This window comes from Ciconia boyciana, chromosome 8 (genome assembly GCF_034638445.1).
Source record: "Ciconia boyciana chromosome 8, ASM3463844v1, whole genome shotgun sequence".
In the NCBI taxonomy this organism is placed as follows: Eukaryota; Metazoa; Chordata; class Aves; order Ciconiiformes; family Ciconiidae; genus Ciconia; species Ciconia boyciana.
The window spans coordinates 29,816,645-29,844,227 of record NC_132941.1 but is presented as its reverse complement, the minus strand read 5'-3'; the positions used below and the strand labels follow the sequence as shown (position 1 = coordinate 29,844,227).

General features: G+C 45.7%; 1 protein-coding gene across 1 annotated transcript in view; it reads left to right on the top strand.

The window, feature by feature from the left end:
* COL13A1 (collagen type XIII alpha 1 chain) overlaps positions 1–27,265 on the top strand; it is a 61,755-nt gene extending 34,490 nt beyond the window's left edge. The window contains exons 18-38 of the mRNA XM_072870962.1: positions 5–58; positions 1,120–1,206; positions 1,904–1,957; positions 2,162–2,206; positions 2,840–2,908; positions 3,474–3,497; positions 5,066–5,119; positions 5,647–5,691; positions 6,039–6,191; positions 7,028–7,126; positions 7,762–7,815; positions 8,623–8,664; positions 9,173–9,199; positions 11,014–11,094; positions 13,656–13,691; positions 16,220–16,273; positions 16,557–16,610; positions 17,406–17,441; positions 21,654–21,740; positions 26,029–26,067; positions 27,011–27,265. Coding sequence (XP_072727063.1) covers positions 5–58; positions 1,120–1,206; positions 1,904–1,957; positions 2,162–2,206; positions 2,840–2,908; positions 3,474–3,497; positions 5,066–5,119; positions 5,647–5,691; positions 6,039–6,191; positions 7,028–7,126; positions 7,762–7,815; positions 8,623–8,664; positions 9,173–9,199; positions 11,014–11,094; positions 13,656–13,691; positions 16,220–16,273; positions 16,557–16,610; positions 17,406–17,441; positions 21,654–21,740; positions 26,029–26,067; positions 27,011–27,013 — 1,197 coding nt within the window. The 3' untranslated portion in view covers positions 27,014–27,265. The remainder of the gene's footprint in view (positions 1–4; positions 59–1,119; positions 1,207–1,903; positions 1,958–2,161; positions 2,207–2,839; positions 2,909–3,473; positions 3,498–5,065; positions 5,120–5,646; positions 5,692–6,038; positions 6,192–7,027; positions 7,127–7,761; positions 7,816–8,622; positions 8,665–9,172; positions 9,200–11,013; positions 11,095–13,655; positions 13,692–16,219; positions 16,274–16,556; positions 16,611–17,405; positions 17,442–21,653; positions 21,741–26,028; positions 26,068–27,010) is intronic.
* The last annotated feature ends 318 nt before the right edge of the window (positions 27,266–27,583 follow it).

Here is a 27,583-nt window from a genome sequence, read left to right as displayed (position 1 = left end):
ACAGGGTGAGAAGGGACGAGCTGGTGACCCTGGGCTTCCTGGACTCCCTGGCATGAAGGTCTGTTTCTCCTCTGATTTTTTTTGGGGGGAGGCACTCTCATCCCCTTTCCTTCCTCCCTCCTGTGCCAGCTGTGCACAGCTCATGCACTCTTAGGTTCCTGTCGCAGCGTACAGCAGCATGTTCTGCAGAGCTCAGCTGGATGTCAGCATAAGAAACCCCAGCCAGGGATGTGATGGGGCCACAGAAAGGATGCCTTTTTGTAAGGAATCTTGTGACTTCATGCAGTGAGGGGGAGGCTGTGGTCCTGCGAACATGACCTGGGAATTGTGTTCCAGTAGTCCCCCTTTAAAAGCATGACCTCAGATGTAACATGCCATTTCAGCCTCCTTCCTGCTCTAAGGAGGTGTGAGGAGGAGATGGGCTTTCTGGGAGCTGCACTGCTGTGCTCTGGGTTGGAAGAGTAGCCTTGTGCTCGGAGAGACCCAGGGCAGGTGACCTAAAGCTAAGCTCTGAAGCTGTGGCTTTTTCCTTGTGCTCTAAGATGTGGATAGAAATCATACCCTTCAAGTCAGTCTTTCACAGGGTGCTTTTCCTTTGGGAACGGGAACAGTGCACTGAATGACAGTGGCCATTTCAGGAAAGGATGAGGGTGTAGTGGCAACTTGGTGCAAACAAAATCTGCTCTGTGCAAAGGATGTGGTCTGCAGGGCTGACTGTCTGGCTGATGACTACAGCTCCAGAGGGAGACATACCAAAAAAACCATCAGGTGGTTTTATCAGCTCAATTTCAACAGCAGAAGAAAACGGTTGTGTTCAAACTGGGGGCTGGGGGATGAGGTCTGTCCGCAGGCAGCTTTATGTGGCCCTGGGGAAGCCAAAGAGATGACGATAGCTATGACTGCTGGTGGGGCTCTAGGTGGAGCTCCCAGGCAGAACTATATTGGCCTGGTTCCTGGATGGCTGGTGGCTCTGGAGCAGTGACATTTCTGGGCTATCAAGAAGCCAGCTGATGGACCTTGTCTTGGCCACTGTCTCTCTAAGCCAACAGTTTGGCAAATGAAATTATGGAGATGGAGAGACTGAACTGTGACGCATGGCTTGTTCTTCCTTGCAAACAGGGGGAGAAGGGAAATGCTGAGAATGCCCTGGCGGGAGGTAAAGGAGAACCTGGCCCTCCAGGTCTGCCTGGGCCCCCTGGACCAAAGGTGAGTGTTTTTCCCTCCAGTGAGTTGTGTGGTGTGAGGGATTGTGCCCAGCACGAGGTGTATAGAAAGGGGCAAAGGTTACATTCATCTGTGCCCACCTCTGATTACATGCTGAAGGGATATCAGGTTCTGCAGGGTGTTTTAGTTTTGTTTTAAATGCTGAAGGTGAGAGAATTTGTAAACTGTGTTTCTAGGAAGAAAATACCCTCCTTGTGCTCAAATAACTCCCCTCTAGGCTCTGTGAGAAACCAGTTGCTCAGAATCAACGATAGCCTCTAGTCCCAGTGGTACCCGAGGCAGGGTGGACACGGGGAGGCCCTCCAAGTCTCCTCTCCCCTTCCTCTTCTACCTCCTCAAGGAGCAGCAGCAGTAAAATCCTGCCCCTTGGCAAAGGACACCAAGAACACTTAAATCTGAGGTCCCGTCTCATATGTACTTGGAACAGCCCTTCTGTGCACTTACTTTGGGTCTGAGTTGCGTGCTTTCCTTTGTACTGAATACTCCCTCCGCACTGGGTAGAAGAGAAGGGCACCTCGTGTGAAGTCACAGCAGGAGATTTGGTTACCTGAGGAGATGCAGGCATGGCAGGGGCACTTGGCTGGTGCAGTTCTTCCTGCTGGAAATGCAAAGCCAGCAGTGGAGTCACATCCCCTCCACACAATACAAACCCATCCCTTTCCCTTTTTGTTTCTCTCAGGGAGAAGCTGGTGACGTTGGCCGGCCTGGTGCTGCAGGGTCACGGGGGGAAAAGGTACAGAGTGCTTCTGCACAGCCCAGTTCCAGGTTCAGTAGCTGCAAATTTGATCCTACATCTACAAAACTTAGCTGAAAAGGATCATTTTAACACTGAGCTGTCTAGTCCCAGACTGTTTCAGAGGACTAGCAGAGAACAATTCCTGGAGTTCAAGCAAGTGAAGGGATAGGCTTTGCTAACAGCATGTTGTTCTTGTTACAGGGGGAACCTGGTTCACCGGGAGACCAGGGACCCATGGGCCCAAGGGTAGGTGTCTCTTCACTTGAAGAGTTTTGTCCCTTCAGAGGGGTCTAAGGGTAGTGGGACCACACTGACAGTCTAGATTTGGCCTCTGCTTTCTTGACAGATGTTCTCAATGTCACTAAAAGTGCTTATAGCTGGGCAATGGCTAAGTTTGAGACAGGCCATTTCTCCACTCCATACCCTCATGAGAACACACCCCCACCTTAGGGGAAAAAAGTCTTCTGAGCCGCCTCAGGGTGAACGTTTGGCTCATTTGTAGGAGTTGGGTCTGGACACCCCAGTCTGAACTCAGGCCCTTGGCATATCAGCAAAGGGCAGCAGGAGGGCTGTTTGGTGCATGCCCAAGTCTGACAATCAGTCAGACAATCCAGTTCCCGCATTCTGGCCTCAACTTCACCACTTACCAGACCTGCCAGCTTTGATGGTCATGGCATGGTGATCTGGGCTTGTCTGGCTATGCTTTGGTAGTGTTTCCTCTATAAAATGTGCTTTCAAGAGCTTTGCTCAATAAACGAAAAACTGGAGGCTCATGAAACAGGCCCCTCTGAGACCCCTTTTTCAGGGTGACCCACAGCTCTAAGTACCCCACGGGAAGGGCAATCCTCAATCCCTGGCTAAAGATCTGGTATTTTGCAGGGCCCCAAAGGAGAGCCTGGGAAGGATGAAATGATGGACTACGATGGTAACATCAGTGAAGCTCTCCAGGTGAGCAACTGCCCTCCTGTCCCATGAGGTGACTGCTGTGTGCTTTACTGTTTCCCAGGGGATACAGAAAACCAGGAACAATGTAGATCTGCTTCCTCGGCAGTAGCAGCAAAGGGAGGTACTTGGTTGTTCCATAGTCCCCTTCATCCCACAGCTCACTGTGTATAGTGTTTTGGTAAATATGCGTGCACCTTGTTTAGTTGATGTGTTAATGTTGGTGTGCACATAGAGTTCATGTGAATCCCCTCAAGAGTGGGCCATGGCTTGGGGTAGGTGGTGAATAAGAGGACTGCAAAGCTTCCTCGGAAGTGTGCACTGATGGTGTGCAGTCACTGAGCAGCTGTGCCCAGCTCTGGGTTAGCCTGGGTTCTACTTGGAAAAAGGAGAAATCATAGAATAACAGCTCTATGGAACTCAGAGCTGGGTTTTTTGCCTTCGTTCATTTTGTAGGCTCCCTGCTCGTTTGGGCCAGTATTACATTAGTGGAGAACAAACCACCTGCAGGAAAAAGCTTAGTTTTCAAATGGCTATTTTCATTTTTGACTTTTTTTTACTTTTTTTCTAGGAAATACGAACTTTGGCCTTGATGGTGAGTTCCTAGCTGTGCTGTGTGGTTTTAAGGAAGTAGCCATATGTTCATCCTAAGCAGATGGCCTGACAATTTAGGTGCAGCTAAAACATTTGGCCTTTGCTGTTGGGAACTAAAGTTGGGACAGCTGACAGCTGAAGGAAGAGCTCATCTTGCCTTCTGATCTTGGCACTTGAATTATAATCAGGCCCTTTATTTCTCTGCTTTAAGAGGTAATACATGCTGCTCAGAACAGGGAGTGCTCAGAAGGGGCAGAGAAGAGCAAGGGGGGGCTGACCAAAGCAGAGAAAAAGGAGGCCTTGGGTGACTTGCAAGAAAGCTTATACTGGCAGTCTGTGGTGGACACTTTCTGTGATGGGAGGGGAGGCCATATTTTTACCACTGGTAAGTATAACTTGACATAAGTCCTGTACAAAACAGCAGTGACTACGAGCCCTTTGAAGACAAAGAGAGGCAAAGTGGTTATTTTGAGCCAAAATAAGGGGAAAAGTGTCCCTGTATTTTGCTTCTCAGGACAAGAAACCTGGTTAAGGAAAAAAGATGGATTTTTAAAATGCAGTATGACAGGGCAGCACAAAATGGGTGTAAGTAGCATCACTTGCTAGGCCAAACTGCTCCCTAGGTCTCTTTAAAGTGGTAACTGCCAAGAGTGATCAGGAAATCTGCTCAAAATGCTAGTGCCATTTAGCTCTGCTTAAGCTGTGCTTGGTACCCAAGTAGTATGGTGTTTCCTGTGATCTCTATTCTAAAATTATACTTTTGTAGATAGGGAGAGAAAACCTTGTTAAGTTCATCTCAGTTTCAGGAGCAGATAGCTGTGGTCATTTTCATTTTCTTCCATGAAAATGTAAAGAAATAAATTTTCTTTATAAACAGTGAGGGCCCCTCACTACAAGAAAGACATTGAGGTGCTGGAGCGCATCCAAAGAAGAGTAACAAAGCTGGTGAAGGGTCTAGAGCAGAAGTCTTATGAGGAGCGGCTGAGGGAACTGGGGTTGTTTAGCCTGGAGAAAAGGAGGCTGAGGGGAGACCTTATCGCTCTCTGCAACTACCTGAAAGGAGGTTGTAGTGACATGGGTGTCGGTCTCTTCTCCCAAGTAAGGGGAGGAGAGGACGAGAGGAAATGGCCTCAAGTTGTGCCAGGGAGGGTTAGACTGGATATTAGGAAAAATTTCTTCACCGAAAGGATTATCAAGCATTGGAACAGGCTGCCCAGGGAAGTGGTTGCATCACCATCCCTGGAGGTATTTAAAAGACATGTAGATGTGGTGCTTAGGGACATGGTTTAGTGGTGGACTTGGTAGTGTTAGATTAATGGTTCGACTCGATGATCTGAAAGGTCTTTCCCAACCTAAACGATTCTATGATTCTATCTACAACTCCCTTTGGACTGACCTGCTGTTCACTCAGGACTCTCCACTGCTCGGCTTCCCAAGCAAATACAGTTTTAGGAGTCCCTAGGAAAATTCCCCTGTGATTTCATGTTAAAGTCAGAAGAGCTGTTTGGTTTCAAACCATGAAAATAAAAGCCCTGTTGATAATCTGAAAATGAGTTTTTCTTTATCTAGGGACCCCCAGGACTTCCAGGTGTGGCTGGACCTCCAGGGCCACCAGGACAGAAGGTATTTGCTCAGCTCAGCGCTTGCCTAACTAAGGGAAACAGAGGAGCAGTCCAGGCTGAATTCTGCCCCACAGCCCTCCCCAATGCTCCTATTCTCCCTGTGCAGCACTATCAGACTGTCCTGCTGACCTCTACCACTCCTCCTCATACATGATATCCTGAAAATCTCTTTTCCCACAATGATAATGCCTTATCTGAAAGATGGAGGATCCTTTCTACTTGCCCTCCCCTTTAGGAAGCAGCTTATGGGAACGGATCTCTGTGCAGGGATTGTATTGGTTGGGGACTATATTACAGCACTGGGGCCGTGAACTGTCAGTCAGGATAAACAAGACTGGTGAAATTCTTAGGCAGTCACACAATGTATTGTTTCAACAGGGGTTTCCATGCTTTTTTTTCTGTGACTATTAGTTACCAGAGTCCCTGCAGACTATTTCTGTAATGCCGACCCTTCATCATCACAATGCCACGCAGAAGGAGTCAGAATAGCTGCTTTCAAACTGCCAAAGTAATGATTTTGTGTTTCAGGGTGAAATTGGCTTGCCAGGTCCTCCAGGCCATGATGGAGAAAAGGTAAGACACGGTGCCTCTGTGGATTGCTTTTTCCTTCAGTGGTCTTATCTGGAGTTAGTATGTTACATCTCTGTCACTGACATTGCACAGTTGCTTTTCCCACAGGGGAAAAAAGTATTTTGCTTCACAAAAATGAGCATTAATGGTTTATCAAAGTCCTAACTTGTAAGGAGCGGCTGGGATGGCATGGTGAATCTCCTTTGTCCTGCCCTTGACTCCTCAAATGGCATTACTGTGAGTGAGAGGATGAGCAGTGAAAGAGGCCCCAGCCCAGGGAGTTGCTTTGCAGGAGTAACCTTACTCTTACCTGTAAATGTTTCACTTTGTGTTGTGTGTATTTCTTTTAGGGACCACGCGGCAAGCCTGGAGAAATGGGCCCCCCTGGCCCTCATGGACTGCCAGGAAAGGATGGACCACCTGGAATAAAGGGAGAGCCAGGCCATATCGGGGTCACAGGAGAAAAGGGCGATAAAGGAGAGCCAGGACAAGCTGGCTCACCGGTGAGTAAATTGAAGCCTCTCAGAGCACTGCTGGCTATCCAGGTTATGGGGCAAGGCCCTGGGACTTCTTGGATATCTAGGAGGCCCTCAGAAGTGGGTGCTGGAGGCACCTCATCGCTGCTGTATGAAGCGTACCAATACAGAAGCAAGGTCTTGGCTCCCTGGCAGATTGACTCCCTTGCTGGAGTGGCTATCCCCAGCTGCCTGCCCTGCTCTCTGGGTGCTGTGTCACTTCCTCAGCTTGCTACCTGACATATTGCTTAAACTGAAAGGCCACTGTAAGCAAGCAGGCCTGACTGAGCAAGGCAGCTGAGGTACCAGCACCCATGCCCTCCTAGGAGGGCAACTGCATGGGGTAACCCCTTACATCCCTGCCACTAACTGGGGCAGAGTACCCAGTCTCCCAGCTTCAGTCTGTTACAACTTCTGTGTCCCCAGCACTAGTCAAGAGGGTTTTATGCAACAAGCTTCTGCCTCTCTGCAAGATTACTAGGATAAAACTCTTGCTGTCACAACAGCTAGCTATTGGGGAGTGATTTCTAGCATGGACTCCAGCAAACTGCGTAACCATGAGCAGAACTCAGAGGCAGGAAAGCAGTCCCACATCCCTGCTCTGGGGACTGGCACATCCACAATGACAGGAGGGTGTTCAGGCATTTACAGGTCCAGTTTCAATACTAGTGAAGCCCTGCATTTCCCTGGGCATCTGACAGTTGTCTGGGGTTTCCAGCGTGTTCTTGGGATGACCAGAGCTAGTCTTAGCTCTTGCAATGATGTTTCTTATGTCTGCCTGAATTAGTCTTGAAAAAAATCCACAAATCTTTCTTGATTCATAGGGTCTTGATGGCCCCACTGGAGAGAAAGGCGAACGAGGTGACCAAGGGATGCCAGGACCATCAGGATTGCCAGGTCCCATTGGACTTCCAGGATTGACAGTAAGAGTAAAAAAGACAGGCTGCTCTTTCCTGCTTGGCAAAGAGAAAACAACGTAGAGCAACACACAAGGGTTCTTTTCCCAAAGCGCCAAGTATCTTGGGAGCCTCAGACCCCTACCCCTTAGAGTTAGGTGTTTGGGTGTCACCAAATGTGTATCAGGTCAGGTCTCCACCAGCAGGCAGGGGGCCAGCTGGGCATCTGTTCCTGTTGCCATCTGGAGGTGCTGGCTCTGGCAGCTGCCCTCAGAGCCTGCATGGCTAAGTCGGCAGAGGTGCCTAGTTTGCTGGCAGCATGGCACTGTTGCCAACCCGCTTGCTGTGCTCCCTCGCTTAGAGGCTGTAGTGCAGCAGAGAGGCATCTGGCCACTGTTAGGGAAAGGCAAGCATGGTCCTGTGGCACTCCCTTTGCACAGCCATGAGGTACCATTCCCGGAGGCCTCCCTCTTTGTAGGGTGTCTCCTCTGGAAGCAGAGATGCAGGAGAGCTGCAGGTGAGCTGTTTGTGAAATACACAGTATGTTCCTACTCCTCCTTTGGGGAGCTGCTGCTTCTCAGCATATGGGTTGTTCACAGATGGCTCCTGATGGAGCGAGACTCCAGAGTGCAGCTGGTGGTGACAGGGTCTGTTGTGTGCAGGGAGAGAAGGGCGAGCCCGGGGAGCGTGGAGACAAAGGAAATCCGGGAGAATCGGTAGGTCACCTTTCTCATTTTCCTTCTGCAATCTTGGCAGTAGGGGAGGGACTGATCTGGCAGCAGTGCTGCTGAAAACCAGCACATCCCACCCTCTTATGACACACCCTTCATTGAGGAAAGCAAGCTTCATCTTGTTGGGACTGAATTGCCAGCCACCTCTAGCTCCTGATGCCCTCCTTTTCCTTTACACAAGAACAATCTAGCTCATGACAAGCAAGCAATGATGAATGCCTAGGGAAGAACAGAAGATCACGTACAGCGTAACAAATATTTTCTTCAGCATTTGCGGCAAAGTGATTTCCTGAACAATACCTGCATGTATCTACATATATATTTTTTTCAATAGATTTTGGGTTCATGAAGTTGTCCATTCTCCCCTCAAAGCTCACTCCTAGCTTTTGTAGCGCCCTGCAGCAAGGAGTCCCACGGGCTATCAATACACTCTTCTGCCTGTGTGGAGCCAGCCACCTTCTTTCCTACCTTTTGAAACAGCTGCTAGCTGTTGACCTTGTGCCTCCTTGCAGTGGTAGAGTAGTGGAAGTGGACCTTTTTCTGGAAAAAAAATTCACTGCTCTCTTTCCTCCTAAATCTCTGCAACTGCTGCATAACCAGTCCTGCTGCTGCTTCTGAGCCACTCTGTCCTGGATTGCTGCCGCTTCCTAATGCAGTCCTTGGGGGGAGTCCAGATTTCCAAGCCCAGTAGTGCTCAGCTGCACCCTGTGCCCTGCCTTCCCTCTGAGCAGTTTCCCTTCACCTCTGAGGATAGCAGATTATGACAGTGAATTCTCTTGTGTTGCTTTCTAGATATCTGGACCCCCTGGACCCCAAGGCCCACCAGGACCTCCAGTAAGTTTTCAGTGATTCACCTGAGGGGCAAAGCACTGGGAATGAGGATGGAGTGAGAAGTGGCTGGGGAGGATTCTGGGCAGAGAAAACAGCCAGAAACGCTGCAGTGTTGAAACAGGAACATGCTTAGTATCACTTCCAAAATCACCCACCAGGGTAAGTCAGAGCTACAATGGGCTGGGTAGGTAAAGAGAGAAGGTTATGTTAGTCTGAGATGAAAGGGAAGACAGTAGCAAGAGGGGATGGACGAGATTAAAGGGATCAACTGCAAAAATGGTCTTAATAGCAAGCCTGGCCCACTGCCAGGTTGTTCTTGGCGGGAGCCACCTCATTACCAGATGAGAACAGTACATGAAGTGCCCATTACACAAATAAAGAGGCCTCTGGGCTAAGCATTTGTGCCCTCAGTGTGTCAGAAGGCTCTGTGCTGCACACTGAACTGGGATACCTGGATTTTAAAGCACATCCTTAAACATTACTCATATTTTGTCTCTTGTCCCAAATACAGGGTCTTCAGGGCCTCCCAGGACCGAAGGTAAGGCTGCAAAACTTTATATCCTGAAATTCTACTAGACTGTCCCAGGTGCAATAATTTTTCGATAACAACCTTCTAGGTTGCAAAAGTTATCTGCCATCTTGGTAAGAGGAAAAATACTTCTGAATATTTTCTTGAAGGAAATGGATTAGCAGCTTTCATTTTAGGACCCAGAAAACTGGTCATGTTCTCCAGTTTTCACCCAGAGAAGTGGGAAGCCACAGGCCCTTGGAGATCTTCCCATAGTTGAAATCTTTGTCTGCAGGGTGAAGATCTGTACAGCAGGATGGATGGCCTGTCATACAATCCTAAGTAACTGAGCTCTAGCTTAAAGTTAGCCAGGTTCTATACCCTGTAAACTCTGCTGTAAAGTCACTCAAGAACTTCACTGTTCTTGGTGATTAGAAGCTTTCTAATCTCCATCTAAACGTGTTCATGCTCAGCCTCACCATTGGTTTGCCTGCCATGAAACAGTACCTAGATGAAAAAATATTTGAGTGGAAATGTTCAAGAAGAGCTGTGTTTTTCCTCTGACATCTTGGCAAAGACTGGAAAATGTGGAAAGTGTCTTAATTCTTCTGGTTATGCTTAGTATTTGGTTACCAGCGCTATTTGGGTGCTAAAGGGGATGGTATATTTATCCTGATTCATCTTTTCTCCAGGTGTTGATTACAGATACAGTTATCTGTCTTGCTTGTCTGTAACTCACTAGTCACTGCTATCAAGTGTCTGGGAAACTTCCGTAAGGTGCAGTTGTCTTTGGAATATGTGCCAAACAAATGGAGGTGAAAGTTTTGCACAGCACACACTGGATTATAGACAGAAGAAGCACTGCACCGGTTTCTCCTTGAACAGAGGATCCATGTAGGCTTAATTAGCAGGTGCAATGAGATGTCTTGAGTGTGGAAGTTTTTGTTCCATCCCTGCAATTTGTAATAAGTCTTTTCGTAATGAGGCTTTCGGTAGTGGTGAGGAAGAGCGTTTTATACCCTTTGCAGACATGTCAGAAATAAATAACTCTTCCAGGTATGTGCTCGAGCTAAATAGTGTTGCAGGGCAGTGACACATGGCTGTATGGAAACTGGAGTGCTGGTAGAGTGAGCCAGCAATGTGCTGTCCTAGAATTGTAGAAGAGTACGGCAAGCAGGCTTACTGTTTCTGTGCAAGCTTGGTTCTTCTGACACTTCTGGTTCAAAATGCAACTGAGATAGTGTTTTAAAATGCCTTATGAACAGGAGTGGGGGAAAATAAGCTTTGGGTTGCATTTTGAATTTATGAAAAAGGAATATTTTGTTTAATACTGCTTTATAGTTTATAATACAGAATTTAAAAAATACCATTGGAAAGGAATTATGATTTTTTTTCCCAATTCTGAAATTGATGCCTTGCATTTGCAAAAGTCTTTCCAAAAATATTTCAGTATGATTTTTTTTTTCCCAAAGCTCCCAGACACCTGCCATTCACTTCCAGTGAATCCACATCTTAAATGTAAACCCACCCTATCAGATAACTTTTGGTTACTTATATTTACCTGACACTCCTGACACTCACAGAAGTGAGCTCAGTTCCCCTTTGACCATCTTTACTCACTGAGCCTGAATCTCCTTTTGCTGCCATTGACTTAAAACAGGTGCTCACACAGAGGTCGTTTAACTGATACTGGTTTTCTTCAGATTGGGCTGAGAATCTGGCTAAAGCATTGCTCTGCTGCCTCTTGTATTCTCTCTGCCACTTCTGTGCTCTCTGAAGGGAGGAATGTTTGTTATGTAAGTGGTGTTACAGTGGATTTATTTTCTGCTCCATCCTTCCTTTAGGGGGAAGCGGGGATTGATGGAATGAAAGGAGAGAAGGGTGCCCAGGGTGAAAAAGGAGACAGAGGGCCACTGGGATTACCCGTAAGTATCCAGGAAGCAAGCAGCACTTTATGAGCCAAACTTATATCAGCTGTAAAAAGATCCCTCAATAGGAGATGCACGCAGGGATTTGATATGTAAAGTCAAAGAAAGAGATGATCTATAAATAACTGTACCTTCACTTTTAAACTTAAAGCCTCAATTTCTGTACAGAACCTTCATCTTTTAGATCTGTTAAATAGATCAGTGATCACTTGAATTCTTCCTGCCTCTGGCAGGACTGAGATAAACAAGCAGTAGCTTTCCTGTGGGTTCTTTGCACTTCAGGGCAATGGAGCAAGACCAGAAATAGAAATCAAAAAGATGTGGAAAAGGAAATACCTTCCCAGCCGTTTGTCACCTGGGCCTTTGTACACCAGGCTTTGTACAAAAGCTTGGTGGATCTGAATGCATCCAGCTTCTTCACTAGCCAATACTTTTCTATCACTTCTGCAATGGAATCGATGCTTTCCCTGATAAGGTAGAAGCCTGCTGTATTCCCTGCTGTATGGGAACTCTGTCACCCTAGACTACTGTTAGTGCACTGCTTAGCTTAGCAAGGAGGAATTGTGGCAGAGTTATAAAGAAGTTACAGGAGCTTTAGGTACAACCCTGAAGACTTTGTGAAGCTCTTAGCTCACATCTGCTAAAGGCCTTTTCACCCACTGGCTGAGCTGGCAGCAGATAATGAATTAGTGGTAACTTAGTCCCACCCAGTTGCTCTGCCAGCCCCCAAGTTCTCTCCTCATAAAAAGCACTGGTGGCAGAGTACACCCTCTCCCTTTGCTGAACGCAATGCCTGGAAACAAGCACTGCAAAGCACATCTTGTGTACTGTGTGACTTTGTCGGCCTGTGTTCAATCACCCAGATACCTTGTCCCTGACTTTGGCTGAAATGTGCGTGTCTGTTTGTAAAATGTTTTCCTCTTTTAGTTGTGCTATATAGCAGTTACCTTCCGGGGCCTGGATGCATCTCGTCTAACTCTAGGCACCCAAGTGAGCTCATCGTGAGTGTGTTCACTGTAGCTCCATGCAGAGCCAGTGGGGAGAAAGGCTTTCGGAAGGCTCAAATGCAAAGGACTGTGCCTCAGTGAAGCAGTGAGAAATAAAAACACAGTCCCCATTTTGCCCTGAGAAATGCAAATGGAAGCTTTTTGTGTAAACGGTTATTCCCTCAAGTCCGTGTGGTATCAGGACAGGAGAAGGAGGTCCCTGTGACAATCTGAGCAGAAGATGCCCCAGCAATTACCTTGACAAGCTCATCAGTGTGGCAGGGAATGTGCTAGCTGGTTCTCCTACAGCAGTGAGCCCAATGAGAAACCAGGGTCCCTTGGCTTTTCACATCACTCTTCCTGAGCTGTGGAGGGGGGAACACTGGCTCAGAAGTGTCCTCCTAGAAATGTTTTGTGTTTGGATCAACAATATCAGCTGGGCAACTAGGAAGCACAGTTATTGAGCTGTTAGTAAGATCAGAGGGAGATTGTGGACCTTGTATCCCTCCTCAGAGCTACCTAACTCTCTTCATAACCTTTTCCATGCCTGATCCAGTGTGTTTTCAGCCTGTCAAACTAAATGCAGTTGTATTAGTAAGTGCCATACAGGTACTGAAATATTTCAGAGACAGACTGTAAAATCCCACAGCTGTATCTGCTGCCTTTTCATGTGTGACTTAGGGCTTGACATCATGCCAGAATTTTCAGCACTGATTGTCTGCAGTAGCCTTGGGCTTCTCTGTAAGGCCAACAAGCTGAGGAATTTGTCATACTCAAGTGGAGGAAAACTCAGTATTTGGTACTTATAGTCTACCTAAGCTTTCTCTCCTGGCCACCGTCAGAGCCAAGACACTGGGCTAGACAGGCCTTGGGCAGAACCACTGTTAGGTCTTATGGATGAGGAAATGGATGAAGGCAAGAGCCAAGCAGACAGAAGAGTGCCACTTAATCTCTATCTGTTGTAAGTCTGCACTGATGACACAGGAAGATGAGCCACCTGTTTTATAAACCTCCAAACAACTGGCTCCTCACCTCTTCCTCTGGACAAGAGATGCAGAGTGGAGCAAACCTGCAGCTGACTAAGTGTGCTCCTACAGGACCTGGGTTTCTTGGTAGGAACTTGAATGGCTGATGGCTCTGCACTGCTTGCAAATGCTTCCGTGACCACAGGCCTCTGAGCCCCTGAGCCTTGTGTCTCATCTGTATTGCCCAGCCTGCCACAAAGGCAATGTAGTTTCAACTCCACTGCCACATTGTCTTCTTCATCACCTGTCACAGAACAGCTTCTTCCTTAGCAGTTTTCTTGGTGGCACTGAGAGAGGGAAATTTGGATTCTGAAGGAGATATGAAAGTTGCAGGTCAACATTATATGTATTCAGTGTTTCTATGTTTTTGTTGGTTTGCTTGTAAGTACCATCACCTGTCCTTGAGATCTTAATTTTTGTTTATTGCAAGCATATGTTTGTCTCAAGTCACTGCTTCACTCACCTCTCCCCTCCCCTCTCCTTTCCCCCTCACCCTCCTCCCCCCTCCTCTTGCCTTGTTTTTGTTAACCCTCCCCCGTCTGTTCAGGGTGCTTCAGGTTTAGACGGCAGGCCTGGACCACCGGTGAGTTCCATTTCTCCATTACCCTACGTTCCTCCTCCCCAGTATCGTGATTTGTCTCGTCTTCCACCAGAGTCTTGTTTACACCAGGAATAACCTTGTTTTCTCCAAAGCAGGCTTGGGATGGGGGGTTAAACTTAGACTGAGAAGTGATGTCACATGCTTATCTTTTTTGATGCTAAGAGTCTGTCTAGATCCTGAGATCACAGCCTATTTGTTCCACTTTATCTCAATAACAAGATGAATGAAACCTCTGCATGGTTCCATAATGCTCTGTTCTCCTGTCCTCTTTATCGTGAGGGGTCTCCATCATGTCGTTCTCCATGGTAGCCTTGCTTGCCACGTTTTCACCACTGTAGTTCTTCAGTTTTGTCTTGGGCATAATAATGCCAGTGTGTTTTGTCTTGTGAGCAAAAAGCTTTGTGCATTGTTTCCACACATGGCGCTTACGGTTGCGTTGCCGTGGGTTGCAGGTATGCTTACAGGTATCTCTCCGTAGCCTGGGAAGCATCTCACCACGAGGAGAAGTTGCATCTAAAAGACCTTCTGCAAGCAGGACTAGCACTTCACCTCTCAGCAGCAGAATGCCATGCAACTTCAGCAACTCCAGACATGCTTTCCTTCAGTCCCAGATAGCTGGGGGTGGGGGCACTGGGGTGTGCTCCAGTCTAACACATCTGAGAGGTAGCAATATCTCATAGTGGAGCAGGAAGAGGCAAGATTCCCACCTCTTGTTGCTAACTCACTGTGAGATGTGAAGGAAATAAACTCCTTGTGCCTAAGCTTCTCAGTCTGTCAAATTCAGAATGAGACAAGTAATGCTAACCTGGTTCTGCAAACCATTCCGCTATTCTTGGGTAACAGCTGTTAAATAAGGGCCAAATGTTTTTAATGCCTCTTGGAAATCATGCGTCACCCATGTACAATCCATTTGGCTATTTAAAAAGAATAACTGGAAATAATTCAGTTGTTCTATAACTTCTGAACACAATCTGAATGGTAGCTTTTACACTCACTTGTTTTGGGAAATTGTAGATTTTATAAATGTACAGGTGTGATCTCAATGTATTTCATGGCACTAAATGATCTTAAAATGATGCATATGTGCAGGCAATTAAGATTTCCATTATATGAACTCCTGTGCATGGATCTAAGGAGAGTCTGATTTTTCTCCCTTCCTTCACTGTGTTGAAGCTGTGTGCTGCATGAATTACTTCTCCGTTTACATTCTGCAGATCTTAATCTTGTCTGAAAAGCTCTCCTGGTCCATATGAGTCATCCTGCTTACATCGGAGCGGTTACTTTAGTGACCAAGGATTGCAAGCTCACATTAAAAAGTGCAAGACCCTTTTCCTTAAGGCTGTTAGAAAAAGACTTCCCTGTTCCAGAAACCTCCTCCTTTGTTCTTCCCACAAGGCAGGTAATGGGCCTCAAAAGTATCTCTCTATTGAGGCTCCATTGAAGGAATCGTAGATCAATATCTGAATGGTTAGTGAAGTTCTTGCCAGTCTAAAGGTATGTGATGTAGGGTTAGGAAGGTAAACGCCTATCTATACTATGTAGTTAGGTGGGTGTACTACACACTACAGGTTTGAAGGCTATACTTTATCTAGACTGCAGAATGTAGCCTGGGAGAGTTGTAAGAGACCCTCCAACAGGGAATACTCCACAACAAGTTCAAGGAGTCTATACAGGGTTGAAAGTGCCTGAAGCTTTTTCTTAGCCAGAAGGACTATTGCTTAACTGCTGTATTGCCCACATGAAAGGTAAGCTTTGATTGGGTTAACTTCCCAAAGCCCAAGCAAGTCTCAGCAGCACTGGGAAGTAAGTTTGGTATGCTAGTGGGAGATGGCCCCTCTGTCAAAGGGTTTGCAAAAAGACGGGGTTTTCCTGTTAGCATGATTGAGAGCCTGGTGGAGTGACATAAATGGCAAAAAGGGAACAGAGGGACTGGGACTGAATGATACCCCTCTTAGTGTGCATCTGTGTAAGTATGCATCTGCGTTCAGCTCTGCAGCATGGTGTCTTTCAACTTGCATGACTGGCTGCCTGCCACCAAGTAACCAAACTCTTTCATTTTTGCTCAACTGAACTGACTCCAGGGGAAAAAAAGAAAACAAGGAAATAAAGAAAAGAAAATTGCTTATCATATTTCTAAATGGCCTTTATTCTGCTACAGCTTTCAGCCTTGTCTGATATAAACTAGAGAGAAAAAATTCCCTCCCGTGGAACTGGTAGAAATGCCTGCTGCAAGAATTGTCAAGAGATAGCTTCAAAATTAAAAATAAGTCTCTGTAAAATGGTGCTGGTGTGATCTAATGTAGCAGTTCCCATGTTCTTCAAATTGCCTATAACAACTATTTCAAATCCATCGACACCAACACTGAAAGCTGTAGTGGTGCTAGATGCCTTCCACCACCAGACTGTCCTTCCCAGCTGTGCTTTTTCCTAATGGAGCAACAGTGTCTCCTGGCTTTAATGAGGCTCCAGAATAAAAACGTCCTGATGTGTTTTCCTTCCTACAACTACAGGGTACTCCAGGACCAATTGGGGTTTCGGGACCAGCAGGACCAAAAGGAGAAAGGGTGAGTTTGCTTCAGAACTGACCAATGCTCTGTAACTTCTTTGAAGATAACACAGCTCCCTGCAATAGAGAAGCTCTAGGTTTTTCTGAAGCTGGAACTGCTCTCTCATTGTGCATATAAGACCCTCAGCTGTGCCTCTGATTTTTCAGTATCTCATCCTTCGGGTTTTTAAGTGCTTTGAAACATGTCCTTTACTTCTATAGTGCTGCTGTAGCCACCCCTTTGCTGCCTGTTTGTAATGAATAGGAATGTAACAATTTATACTCTTTTGTCTCCATTTCAGGGCAGTAAAGGAGATCCTGGAGTTGTAGGACCAATGGGGCCAGCAGGACTTCCTGTAAGTATGGGAGTACTATGGATTTGTTGTCTAGAGTGCCTTTTTCCTTGCTGTGGTTGATAGCTTAAGATGCTGCTGTAATATAGTGTTTGCAATTTCAACTAGGTTAGGTGTTAAAGAATTGAAGTTATAAGCTTATGTACGCTATGGGAGCAACAGAAAGAGCTCAGTAGCTTCAGATCAGTGATTCAGAATGAAGTGGATGAAGCTGAAGGGAAACTGCTAATTCACCTTGGTCCTTAAACTACCAAGAGCAGCTGCATGGGACTCCCAGGATATGTATCTTAGTCCAAAATGCTGCTTTTGAGCACATCTGCTCAATTTACTTTTCCACAGCTTGGGTGCCTCCCTTCCATCTGTCTGAGAGGGCCCTGTCTTGTCATTGCAGTGACAAAAGTGCCTCTGCCTTCAATGAGATTACTTCTGCCATTTGGGATCGCTGTTTGCAAAATGGGGCCAGTGTTGGAACTCTAGTTTTATGTAATCATGGAGCTGCTTCATTGTTTAACACACAAAAAAGGAAGTTTGCTGCTCTTTTCAGGGACTGTATTCGCTAAACTAGTTCGGTTTTTATCTGAAGAACCCTTAGAGTAATAGTAGTGGTGTTACAGCCTGGATGGTCTAATGGAGGTGAAGAGGAGATTGTCTGCTGGAAAAGTTTTGTTTTTTTTAACCACAGAGCAATTGGCACAAATGGAAAAAACACACTCTTGTGCACACATGCTTCTTGTTGAGTGGGAATATAATGGGCCCTACTTGTTTTAAAATATTTCTTTTTATGTTGATGTATTTCAGGGTTTACAAGGTCTACCTGGTGACAAAGGAATCCGGGTAAGTTACCCGGCAAACTTCTTGCATTTAGTTACTAACATCTTCACACAGTGATAGACCAGTTAACTCCTGAGCAACCTCAAGTAGCTAGCATGTAATTCTGTCTGCTATACCTTCATATACTAACTTTACTGACTTGTATTTTAGAAGGTGATACCTGTAGTTCATATAATCACCTGGGACATTGTGGTACATCTATCTGAAAGCTATAGGAAGGATTTTGTGATGTGTTCATTGTTGTCATAGCTCTCTTCTCACTGAAGCACAGGGCTTCATGTGTAGTAGAGTTAGGCCAATGTGGCACGCTGTAGGAAATCCTGCTTAATCCTGCTTACACACTGATGTGTGTAGGGATTCCCATGAGAATTAACTGAGGTGGAGCCAGCAAATCTTATTACGTTACTTTTAAATTTCCCCTGAAGCATGAATAATAAGGTTGCCCTCTAGCAAACTATCCTCCAGAGAATTTGGAAGATGGAAATTTGGGAAAGAGAAATTAAATTTGCCTACCTTAAAGAACCAGACATGAAGTTGTCCTGAATGGATGTGATGGTGAAGAGTTGGGTCAAAACCAATAACGTGAACGGCTGCTTTTCTGTCAAACCACCTGTCTGATAGAAATATAACCCTTACTAAAAAGTGCATGTTGAAAAGCTCCTTGCTTTTTCATCAGGTTTTCCACAACATAAGGAATTTCTTGCCTGTTAAGGCTCTGAATCTTTTTGATAAAAACAGTTGAGAGCTGTAGTTGAATATAGTTTATATTTTAAAATATAAATGACTTCTGGATTAGAGTCTGTGTAAGATTACAATTGTATAAATGTCAAGCAGTTCAGCATAGTACACGTATATGTCTTTATGCATGTACTCACGCATACACATATACCTTCTCTTCATAAGACTCTGGTATCACCTAAGTTTATCTGAAAATGTAAAGTTTTACAGTGCATGTGCCCATGTGGTGACTTCATTATATGAATTTGCTTTTTATACATAGTGAGTGTTCTCTGTCCTTTATCTGCAATGTATTTCTGACCTTACTCTGCACAGAATGGGCAGTTTTGGAAAGCAGTAGCCAACTGGCATCTTAAACTAGGGGAGAAAGGTCCAAGTTTCATGGGAGCTCCAGAGTTCTCCCCTTTTTTAATCATTGCATATCTGGCTTTGCTTCTTAACTTCCTCTTCATTAAGATGCATTTTGTTTTGTCTGTGTAGCTTCTAAACAAAAAATAACCTTAACAGAATTCCTAGACTTTTTCAGTTGGTTTGTAAACTGGGTATTTTATTTAAAAGAAGGGTCTCTCGCTGGCTGTAGGTAGGCTGATAGGATTTCCGTGAGCTCTCACATAAAAGCAAACGAAAACTGGGAGAAACTGTGCCTCCTGGTAGGGAACGAGTTGAAAAGCGTGAGTGGGAAGTTTTGCTGGTCCCTTGAAGCATGGATGCGTTTTGCCTCACTGCAACCAATATTTTGAAATGAAAAAGTGTGAGAAACTTGAGACTGTAAATGGGCAAGTGCAATATCTTTGCAGGTGGGACCCTAGAAAATACCACTTTTCCCACTGAGCCTTTGTACAGGGGCTTCCCCTCACTGCTGTCCCTCTTTCAAAATTGTGAACAGGTCACAACTGCTTACAGGAGTTAAACAGCACAGTTTTGGTGAGGCCCCTTTGTACAGCTGTTTTGTCTGAATGCCTCCATCCCTTTGAAGTCATTATAGACATCTTACAAGTACCATTTAGCAGAACTGGACACAGTGCCAGTTCCCTAGAATTTGCTATGCAGCCCCATATCCCCAGCTGAGTGCTAGGTCTCCCCTACAGTGGGACACACGGCTTCTGCGTCAGAACCTCCTCAGAAGTGCAGGACAGTCTCTCCCAAGTGCACTGCTGGCAAAACTATGGCAGTTTAGCCAGGAGACTTCAAAATGGACAAGAAGAAAGCTGTGAAGTGAAAAAGAGAAGGCAACACTCCACTTCTGACCTGTTCCACGGGGCGCTGGGATACAACACTGGCCTCTTTGGAAGGAGGAGATGTGTTCATTTGAAATGCCTCTCTTTTTCTTTCAGACAGCAGCAGTGTGCATGGTACTTTAATATGAAGATTTTCAGTGCTGAGCATATTCAAAATGAGGATCCACTTTGTTAAACTCCCAAATAGTTTGCCAAAATCGTCTCTGTTGCTTTAGGCAGAGTAGTGCTTTTGAAATCTCAGAAATGGTCCTGCTGCCCTTTGTTCAGTGTGGGAGTACAGCATAGCTGTGCCTGGGGACAGGCAGAGACAGTATTGTGGCACTAGGTAGCAAAGGGAACAGATGGCCTTTCAAGTAACCCAGCTGAAAAAGTGTAAACCCTGAACTTGTGCTACCAAGTTGATATCTTCACTGTTGTTTTAATGCCTGTGGTTTTTTTTCTTGTGTCTATGTGCATCTTCCTGCTCCTACAGGTCCACCTTTGTCCCCTTTATCCCTTCCTCCTCTTCCGCCTTTCTTCCTGGTTCCTTCCTCCTTCCTCCAGAGCAACCAACCCATGCCGCATTTTCCTGGATTATCCTCTCTGTTCCAGTGCTTGGTTCTGGGTGACTTCTCCTCATTGTCTCTCCTCTCCCATCCATTTCTCTTGCCAGCTTTGGGTTTAACACTTCTTTTTTAAAAGAAGAAACAGCAACCTGTGCTGTCTGATTTTATCCCTTAATTCCTTTAACCCTCCCCACAAGGACCCTAAATTCAATTCCCTGTGCAGCAGCCCCTTCCCTTGTTTTATGCTCAGCAGCTTTGAGAATTTCCTGTTATACAGAAAGATTTGGTATACATATAACTGGCAAATACCCACGCTATGCCTTGCCTTGGCTGACCTCCTACGGGTGGGATGTATCCTCCCTTGGTGAGGAGGGGCAACAGGGCATCTGGGCATTCCCTCAGCCCCTTTTGTGGCTGGCTTTCATTGACCTAATGCTGCCCCTCCACGAGAGAGCAAGCGTCCTCTTTGGTTACAATTTTTTAATTTGTTTCCCCCCTGCCCTGTCTCTGGTGTAAGCCAACCTGGAGCCTGCAGAGAAATTGTGATATCAAACCATTGTAAGAATTGCACCTTTCTAGGGTATGTCTGTGCTCCTAAATAAGAGGGCCAGGGACCAGTTGCTGCCCTGCGGCTGTGCTGCTGAGGACTAGTCCCTTGTCTAACAGTTTTTTCTGGGGGAGCACTACTCAGAGCATCCCAAAGGACAACCAGGCTGTGCAGACTGTTGGGGCTGAGTACTTCCATCATTATCTGGCTCTTTTCTATTTAGCAATGTTGACGCACCCCAGTGCACAAACCACTGTAAAACTCAGGCAAGCAAGCACACTTGTTCAAGTTAAAGCTTTGCTGCTCTGGGATACAGAAGTAATTTTACATCTTTAAAAAAAATAAAATAAAAAAAAACCCCCACCAAAACCACACAAATACAGTCCCAGTTTTTAAGGAAAATCTAGCAATCCCTGGTGGCAAACACAGTGCTCATTAAACGGTTTAAGGGAAAGCTTCTAAAAACACTCCCATGTGTGAGAATTTCTTTTAAGAATGAGAATTCGGAGTAGTAAGAAGAGTACAATCAACACAGGGAGTCTGGGCCAGCAGTGCCTTCCTACTACGACAGGAGAGCCTGCCTGGCGTCTGCTGCAGGTCTTGTCATCTGAGGCACTAGGCATCTAGATACTACCCTGGAGCTCCTGTGGCAGAGGAGGGACCCTCCCAGCCAGCTGGAGATTGAGACGAGGTGGCACGCTGCTGGCCAGAGGAGTGTTTTCCCATCCTGTGAGTCTAGGGTCAGCCAGTTCTCAGAAGGTGCCTCTTTCTCCACCACTGAATGTCTAGGAAGCCCAGAGAAGTAGTCTCCTGATGATGGTACTGATGGAGGAGGAGTGGTGCTCTGCTGGCTGACCGTAGGCCTGTCCATAAAGTTCAGAAGCACTTGTAATCCCTTTGATGCAGAGCCCTTATGGTCTATCACTGTGGGATTTTAGCAATGGCCAATGTGTTTATGCAGCTGAGTAATGGATAGTAGCTCCATACATTGTTTTTCACTTAACACCTCAAAGGGAGATTTCTCTTCTTTTAAAATGTTTCCTAAATGTTTATCTTTTTTTAAACTACGCTGACATTTGTTTGAAATGGATGATCCTAAAGCTTTTTTGTGTATTCTTTTTTTCTTGGACTAAACTATTATTTACAGGGGGAGAGGGGCAAGAAAGGCTCTAGAGGGTCTAAAGGGGATAAGGGAGACCAAGGAGCGCCTGGATTAGATGCACCCTGTCCGTTGGTATGTGCTGTTTCATCAAATGTATTGTTTTAAGATTTGTTGATGGGGAAGAAAGAAGGAAATCATAACATAAATAATGGTCTTGCAAAAGTACAACACTTGGACAAGGCCCAGCCTGGTTCCCACTGCAGTCTATGGCAAAGCTGCTTTCTTCAGTGGAGAACCATTGATCCTTTGAGCAATCAGGCTGTTGGGTGACCATGGTTATATTCCTTCCTCTTCCGGAGCTCACAAAGGTTTGGGGTACATGGGGGTGTCCCATGTGCTGGGAGCTCAGGGCTTTCTCCTTTGCGGACAGAGTCCTGGGTCTCTCTTGCTGCTAGTTGTGGCTCTTCTCTGGAAATGTTTAGTGTCATCATGTCTATGTAACAGCAAAACCTGAATGCTGTTTTTCTTGCCTTGGAATAACAGCCAGCTGATGTGATCGCCTGAGAGCGACACAGGGCACTTGAGCTGCATTACCCAGAGGGAAAACAAATCTCAGTTATTTTAAATGGGATATGTTTCTGTCAAAATATATTGTCTATATATCTAGACAAATGAATGAATATAGCAGTATGTATACGTTTTCATCTACACTCATATGCTGCAGCAAACACTGCCAAAAATCTGTAGTACTGCCATAAATCCCAGGAGTACTTGTGGATCATGCATCTAGAAATTCAGCTGCTGGGTTTCCTAGTGAGGGTAGGAAGAATGGATTATTTCAAAATGGAGGAAACACCATTCTCATCCTCTCAGATATACTGTAGAGAAGTATCTCCTGACTCGTAGATTGTGGAAAAACAGAAAGGAAACTGCTACTACTGATTACGCAGACAAAACTAAAACTGGAAACGCAGGCAATCTGTATTCTGGGTATGCAGCAGAGTGCCCTGCCACAGTCCCAGTGGGGGACTCAGCCTCTCCTCCCGTGACATGGAGGTGACTGGCATTAACTGAAATAATGATAGTGGTTGATTTTGTAAACAGGGTCTCCGAGGTTTTAAAGGCGAGAAGGGTGAGCCGGGGTTACCTGGGCTGGACGGCCTGGATGCCCCATGCCCATTGGTATGGCGTACCTTCCCTTTCCTGCATGCTTGTTTGCTTTTTGTATCTTGGTTGTTATTTTCTGATACCTCCGAATAGCTGCATGCCCTAGAAACACCTGGCAATTCCTTCCTTACCCATCTCCATCCTACCTTCCCTCATGCTGCTGTTGTCAGAAACAGGCCCTTGCCTTCATGCTATCATTCACAGCTGCTGTCAGTGTTACTTTGCAGCATGAGGAAAAAATGTAGCGGGAATGCAAATTTATTTACAACTGCTTCAATTCTTCCTTTGCCTTCACTTTGAGAACTTTCAGTAGACTAACGTATGAAGACCTGCCTCTGCACTGGCTTGGCTTTCTAGCAAGCAGCTGCAATGCTCATGTCCTTCGTTAACTCTATTTTTAAGTGCCTGTGTGTGGCTAGCACAGCCTAATGCCGCTTGGTATTACCTCGGTCACCCTATACATTAAGATGACTGAAAAAAATAGTTATCCTGTTAGCAAGCCCATGCGAAGCATATTAACTGGACACTTATGTCTCTCAATTCCTGCTAGTCAATTCCTATTTGTGAGTCTTCCCAGAAGTCAAAATGGTACCCATAGCATCCAAGAAACTTGAATTTTTAATTGCCTGTTTCCTGATATCCATCTTGTTCAAGTATTAAAGGATGATAATTGTTTTTATTGCCTCATCTAACCCAACTATTGTAGGACAAAGGTATTTGGGAGCACTTAACCTCCCTGACCACTGCTCCCTACAGCAGTCTCAACAACTCCATAATACATTGAAACTTATACTCCCCTGCCCTTCCAGCACCCATTTGGCATGACTACGTTGGCTTGAGGATGGTCATGCCAAGCTTTATGCTCACTTAAAGATGTTTGATGCCATTTACAAGGGTGAGATATCAGTTAGTTCAACTAGCTGCAAAAATGTGTCCCAAAGAAAAAAGCCACATTTAGTTTGGAAGGTTTTCTTAGTTTCCTGAGGAAACTAGCCCTGAAATTGCCATTAAAAGCCTTTGTTATTTGACCTTCATGAAGAGCTGACGTTAGTCTTCCATCCAGCATTCCCTCCTTTGTGCACTGCCATTGTCTCTTTGGGGCAGTGACGGTGACTACTTGCAAAGTCTCAGTTGCTGCTCTGTAAATTCTGGGTAATAGAAAGAAACTCTTCTGCCAATCCCACAGGTGAAATACCTGCCCAGAACAGTCCACAAAGGAGAAAAAACACTGAGCCATGTGTTTCGCCTCCCACTGATAATAGCCAGGTTTCTACGGAGTAAGTTTTGGCTGAATAAAGCACCTAATTTCACAGGCGCAAGGATTCTACCAGTGCTCTTTCTTTTTTGTCTCTGCTTTCAGGCATGGCCCCCACGTGGCCATATTAGAACGTACACTTCTTTTCATACTTATTTTTGTTAAGGGAAACTTGCCAGAAAATCTGGTGAAATACAGATGCCGTTATTTTTTCACATATAGTGTTCTGGCATGCAAGCTAGCTTGGGAACGTGAATAAGCATGTTTTTTGATCCACCTAGGTTAAAAGCTTAGCATCCAGCTGACACATCCATGTGTGTAACTTATGGAAGCAGTGAACTAATGCTTTACAAATCTGAGATATGTGGAAGGAGATACTTGGTACTAATAAGCATGTCACGTTTCCGTTCTCGGCAAATTCGCCTGCAACAAACACTTCCTTGTGACCCTGGTCTTCCTTTGATCCCTAAGCTATAACTCCCTGGCCTCCCATTCCTTTGTACACCTAACTTCCCATCTCCTCCTGCAATGCACTACACCAGTCATTCCTACCACCACCGATGTACCAATGGGAACGCCACAATTTACCCAGTAATTAACCCATAACTCAGTATTTCCACATAGTGGGTGGGAGGAGGAGGAAATATCACAAGGAGACCACAGTCTAAAAATGCATTCAGAAAGCAATACGGTTGTAGCATCATGGCAACATTCACTTCGTCAGTCCCTTGAAAGTGCTTCTCCTTTAAATAGTTTATTTCTCAGTATACTACTGTGCATTTGCTTTTCTGTTTGGTTTTTTTCCTTCCCCCTTCTCAAATGGGATGATAAGCACGGCAGATTTCTCACACAGTACTTGAAGAAGTGAGAACCAAGTCATTTGAATGAAGAAATGTGCCTGCATCGTGCGTTGTACAGTTTCACTCCCTGCTCTTGAGTTTTCCTGGGGAATAGCAATAGCCTACGAATCTGACATGCGCACACACAGCAGAAGTATTTGACTTCTCATGTCAGAGGTGTAGCTCCTTACATCTGACTTTATCTCCTGCTCAAGAGCACCTTATCATTGACATAATTTCCTGTTTTCTCACATCAAGTAGGGCTGCACTGAGATGGAGTTAAGGGCAGTAATTCACAAAAGCCTTTCCCAACCATATAGTCTCAGTCTTTTAGTAGCACAGCCCTTAAAGTATCCAAACTTCTTCAACATTAAAAAATGAAAAAAATTTTTAAAAAAATCACATGCCCACCTTGGGCTGTGTAGCCCAAGACTTCAGGGTTGCAGAAGTGCCAGGGATTTTTGCAGAAATCTCTCTGACTTTACTGAGGCAAAAGCCCCCTCTCAGGGATTCAGCTGTGACATCCTCAACCAGCACAGGGTCTGCCCAGCTTCTTGACTTACTAATTTCCCTGCAGCAGGATCTCCTCAGAGGCAAGAGGGGACAGCTGGGCAATCTCTCACATGATAAAGCAAACCCTTTAACAAACAGGGCAGAAAGGAAATGGAGTTTTTTTCCAGGACCTCCTCAGGACCCAAGGTTAATGCTGACTCTGGGGTTTGCTTATAACCTCAGCATTATAGAGTCAAGCCTAAGGATATAGACCAGCCATCTCGTGCTTTCTATTGACAAATTCCTGCGATATTTTTCTGGCTGAATGGGACCTCCTGTGTTCCTACCTTCCTTCAGGGAGGTCTAGCTAAACACCTTCCTCAGCGAGGAATGAGAACAAGCCTACGGACCCTGTGTACATAAGTTCCTTGTATAGCCTGCAGGCAAACCCCCCTCTTCAGCCCTGGCCCTTGCTTCAAGCTACACTGGTTATGTCAGCCAGAAGTCTGGGTCTCTCCAAAGGGGTGAGGAATATCTTTCAGACTATTCCTCCAGCCCTGGTTTAGACTGTTTGTTGCAGCTGTAATAGTTAACCCGCTCCTTCTTTCCTCGTTCTCTGCACTAGTTTCCATGTCCTAAACTGCTATTTCATCCATCTTTTTTGCAGGGGGAAGATGGCCTTCCAGTTCAAGGTTGCTGGAATAAGGTAAAATAATCCTGGAAATGTTGTGACTGTGCTGAGCTGGCAGTGCTACAGGTCCTGCTGATGTTTTTCAATGAGCCTGGCTAAGAGCAAAAGAGATGTGGAGGCATGGGATTTCCAGGACCATACCCCTGAAAAGCAGCAAGCAAAACTCTCCCTTGTTTGTATATTGCTGTTTAGTTTTATAGGCTAAATGGGAGAGAACTGTGTTTGTGGCCTTTGAGCTGCCTGGCCTTGAAGTGTTCTAATACTTGCACAAAAATTAGATTTCCACATAGTCAGCTCTATTACCAGAGGCTGGGAGCTGGCATATCCCGGGTAACCTGGGTGCTACGGGAGGCTGGTGGGAGCGGAGGAGGTTCACGGCTTGCTTTCAGCAGAGCGAGTGAGCTGCGGCTGGGTGCCCCTGCATGCCCCCGCCGGGCTCTCAGCACCAGACGCCCCAGTGCTCCTGCTGAGGGGTGGCCTGGCAGCTGGGCTGCAGTGCAGGGCTTGGGGCAGACCCTGCTCCAAGGGAACGGGCTTGTTAGCTTGCTTCTGGGCTAGCACTGAAAGGGGGGTGTAAGTACCTGTACCCTCCACTCTCCCTTTGTTTCTGATGGTTCAGCTGCCTCAGGAGTCCCCTTCTGAGGTTTCCATAGACCCCTCTGCCACTCCTCAGGGTCTAGCCCACCTTCATACCTGCTGTGTGCGTTAATGCCAAGTACTCAAGCCACAGCGATAGGAAGAAAGTGGAGGTAGAGAGCCAGCCCAGATCAAACCTCCCATCCTCACTCCCACTGAGATCCAGCACCATTTCTTTTCCTCCTGGAGACCCCGGAGCCAGCTTCCCTAACTCTGGCCAGCTGTCTTTCCATCCCATGAAGTGGTCCTTCCCCCCTGCTGAGCTGTCACTAACAATTGTTAGTGAATTGTCACTAACACTCGTTTATGTTTTCTTTTGCAGTGATGAGTCTAACCCTGGACTGGCCTGTGTGTGTTATTGTACATAGAATATTTATTTTTATACAGTGTTCTTCTCTGAAATGCCAAAAGTTATGCATTTTTGCAAATTATCAAAAAGCTGCATATTTTTTGTACAGAAAATACTAGATCTCCCTTCTCCCCCGTTTGTCAGTTCTCTGTATAATTCTATGTCTGCATTATGCTTGTTTTGTCATGGAGTACAGCTGTAATATTTACATTATATTTGTGCACACATGATGAATATAGGAACGTAATAAATTATTGCATTAAAAGTGCCCAAAGGATCTGCCCTGTATAGATTTAAAGGTCATTTTCATTTTTCAACCTGGAATCACTATTTCAAAATATTATGTATTTTTTATTAAAGTGAAATATTAATGATTTTATGGTGACTAAATTAAGGTATTGCTGCAAAAACTCACAGTAGCCGCTGTACACTGGGAATGTAGACATTCCATGATGAATAATTATCGAACAAGGTCTGTTTCATGATCAGATTCAGACAGCCAAGCGCAGCCCCTCGCCAGCTCCTCTAGAGGCTGCTCCTTGGCCA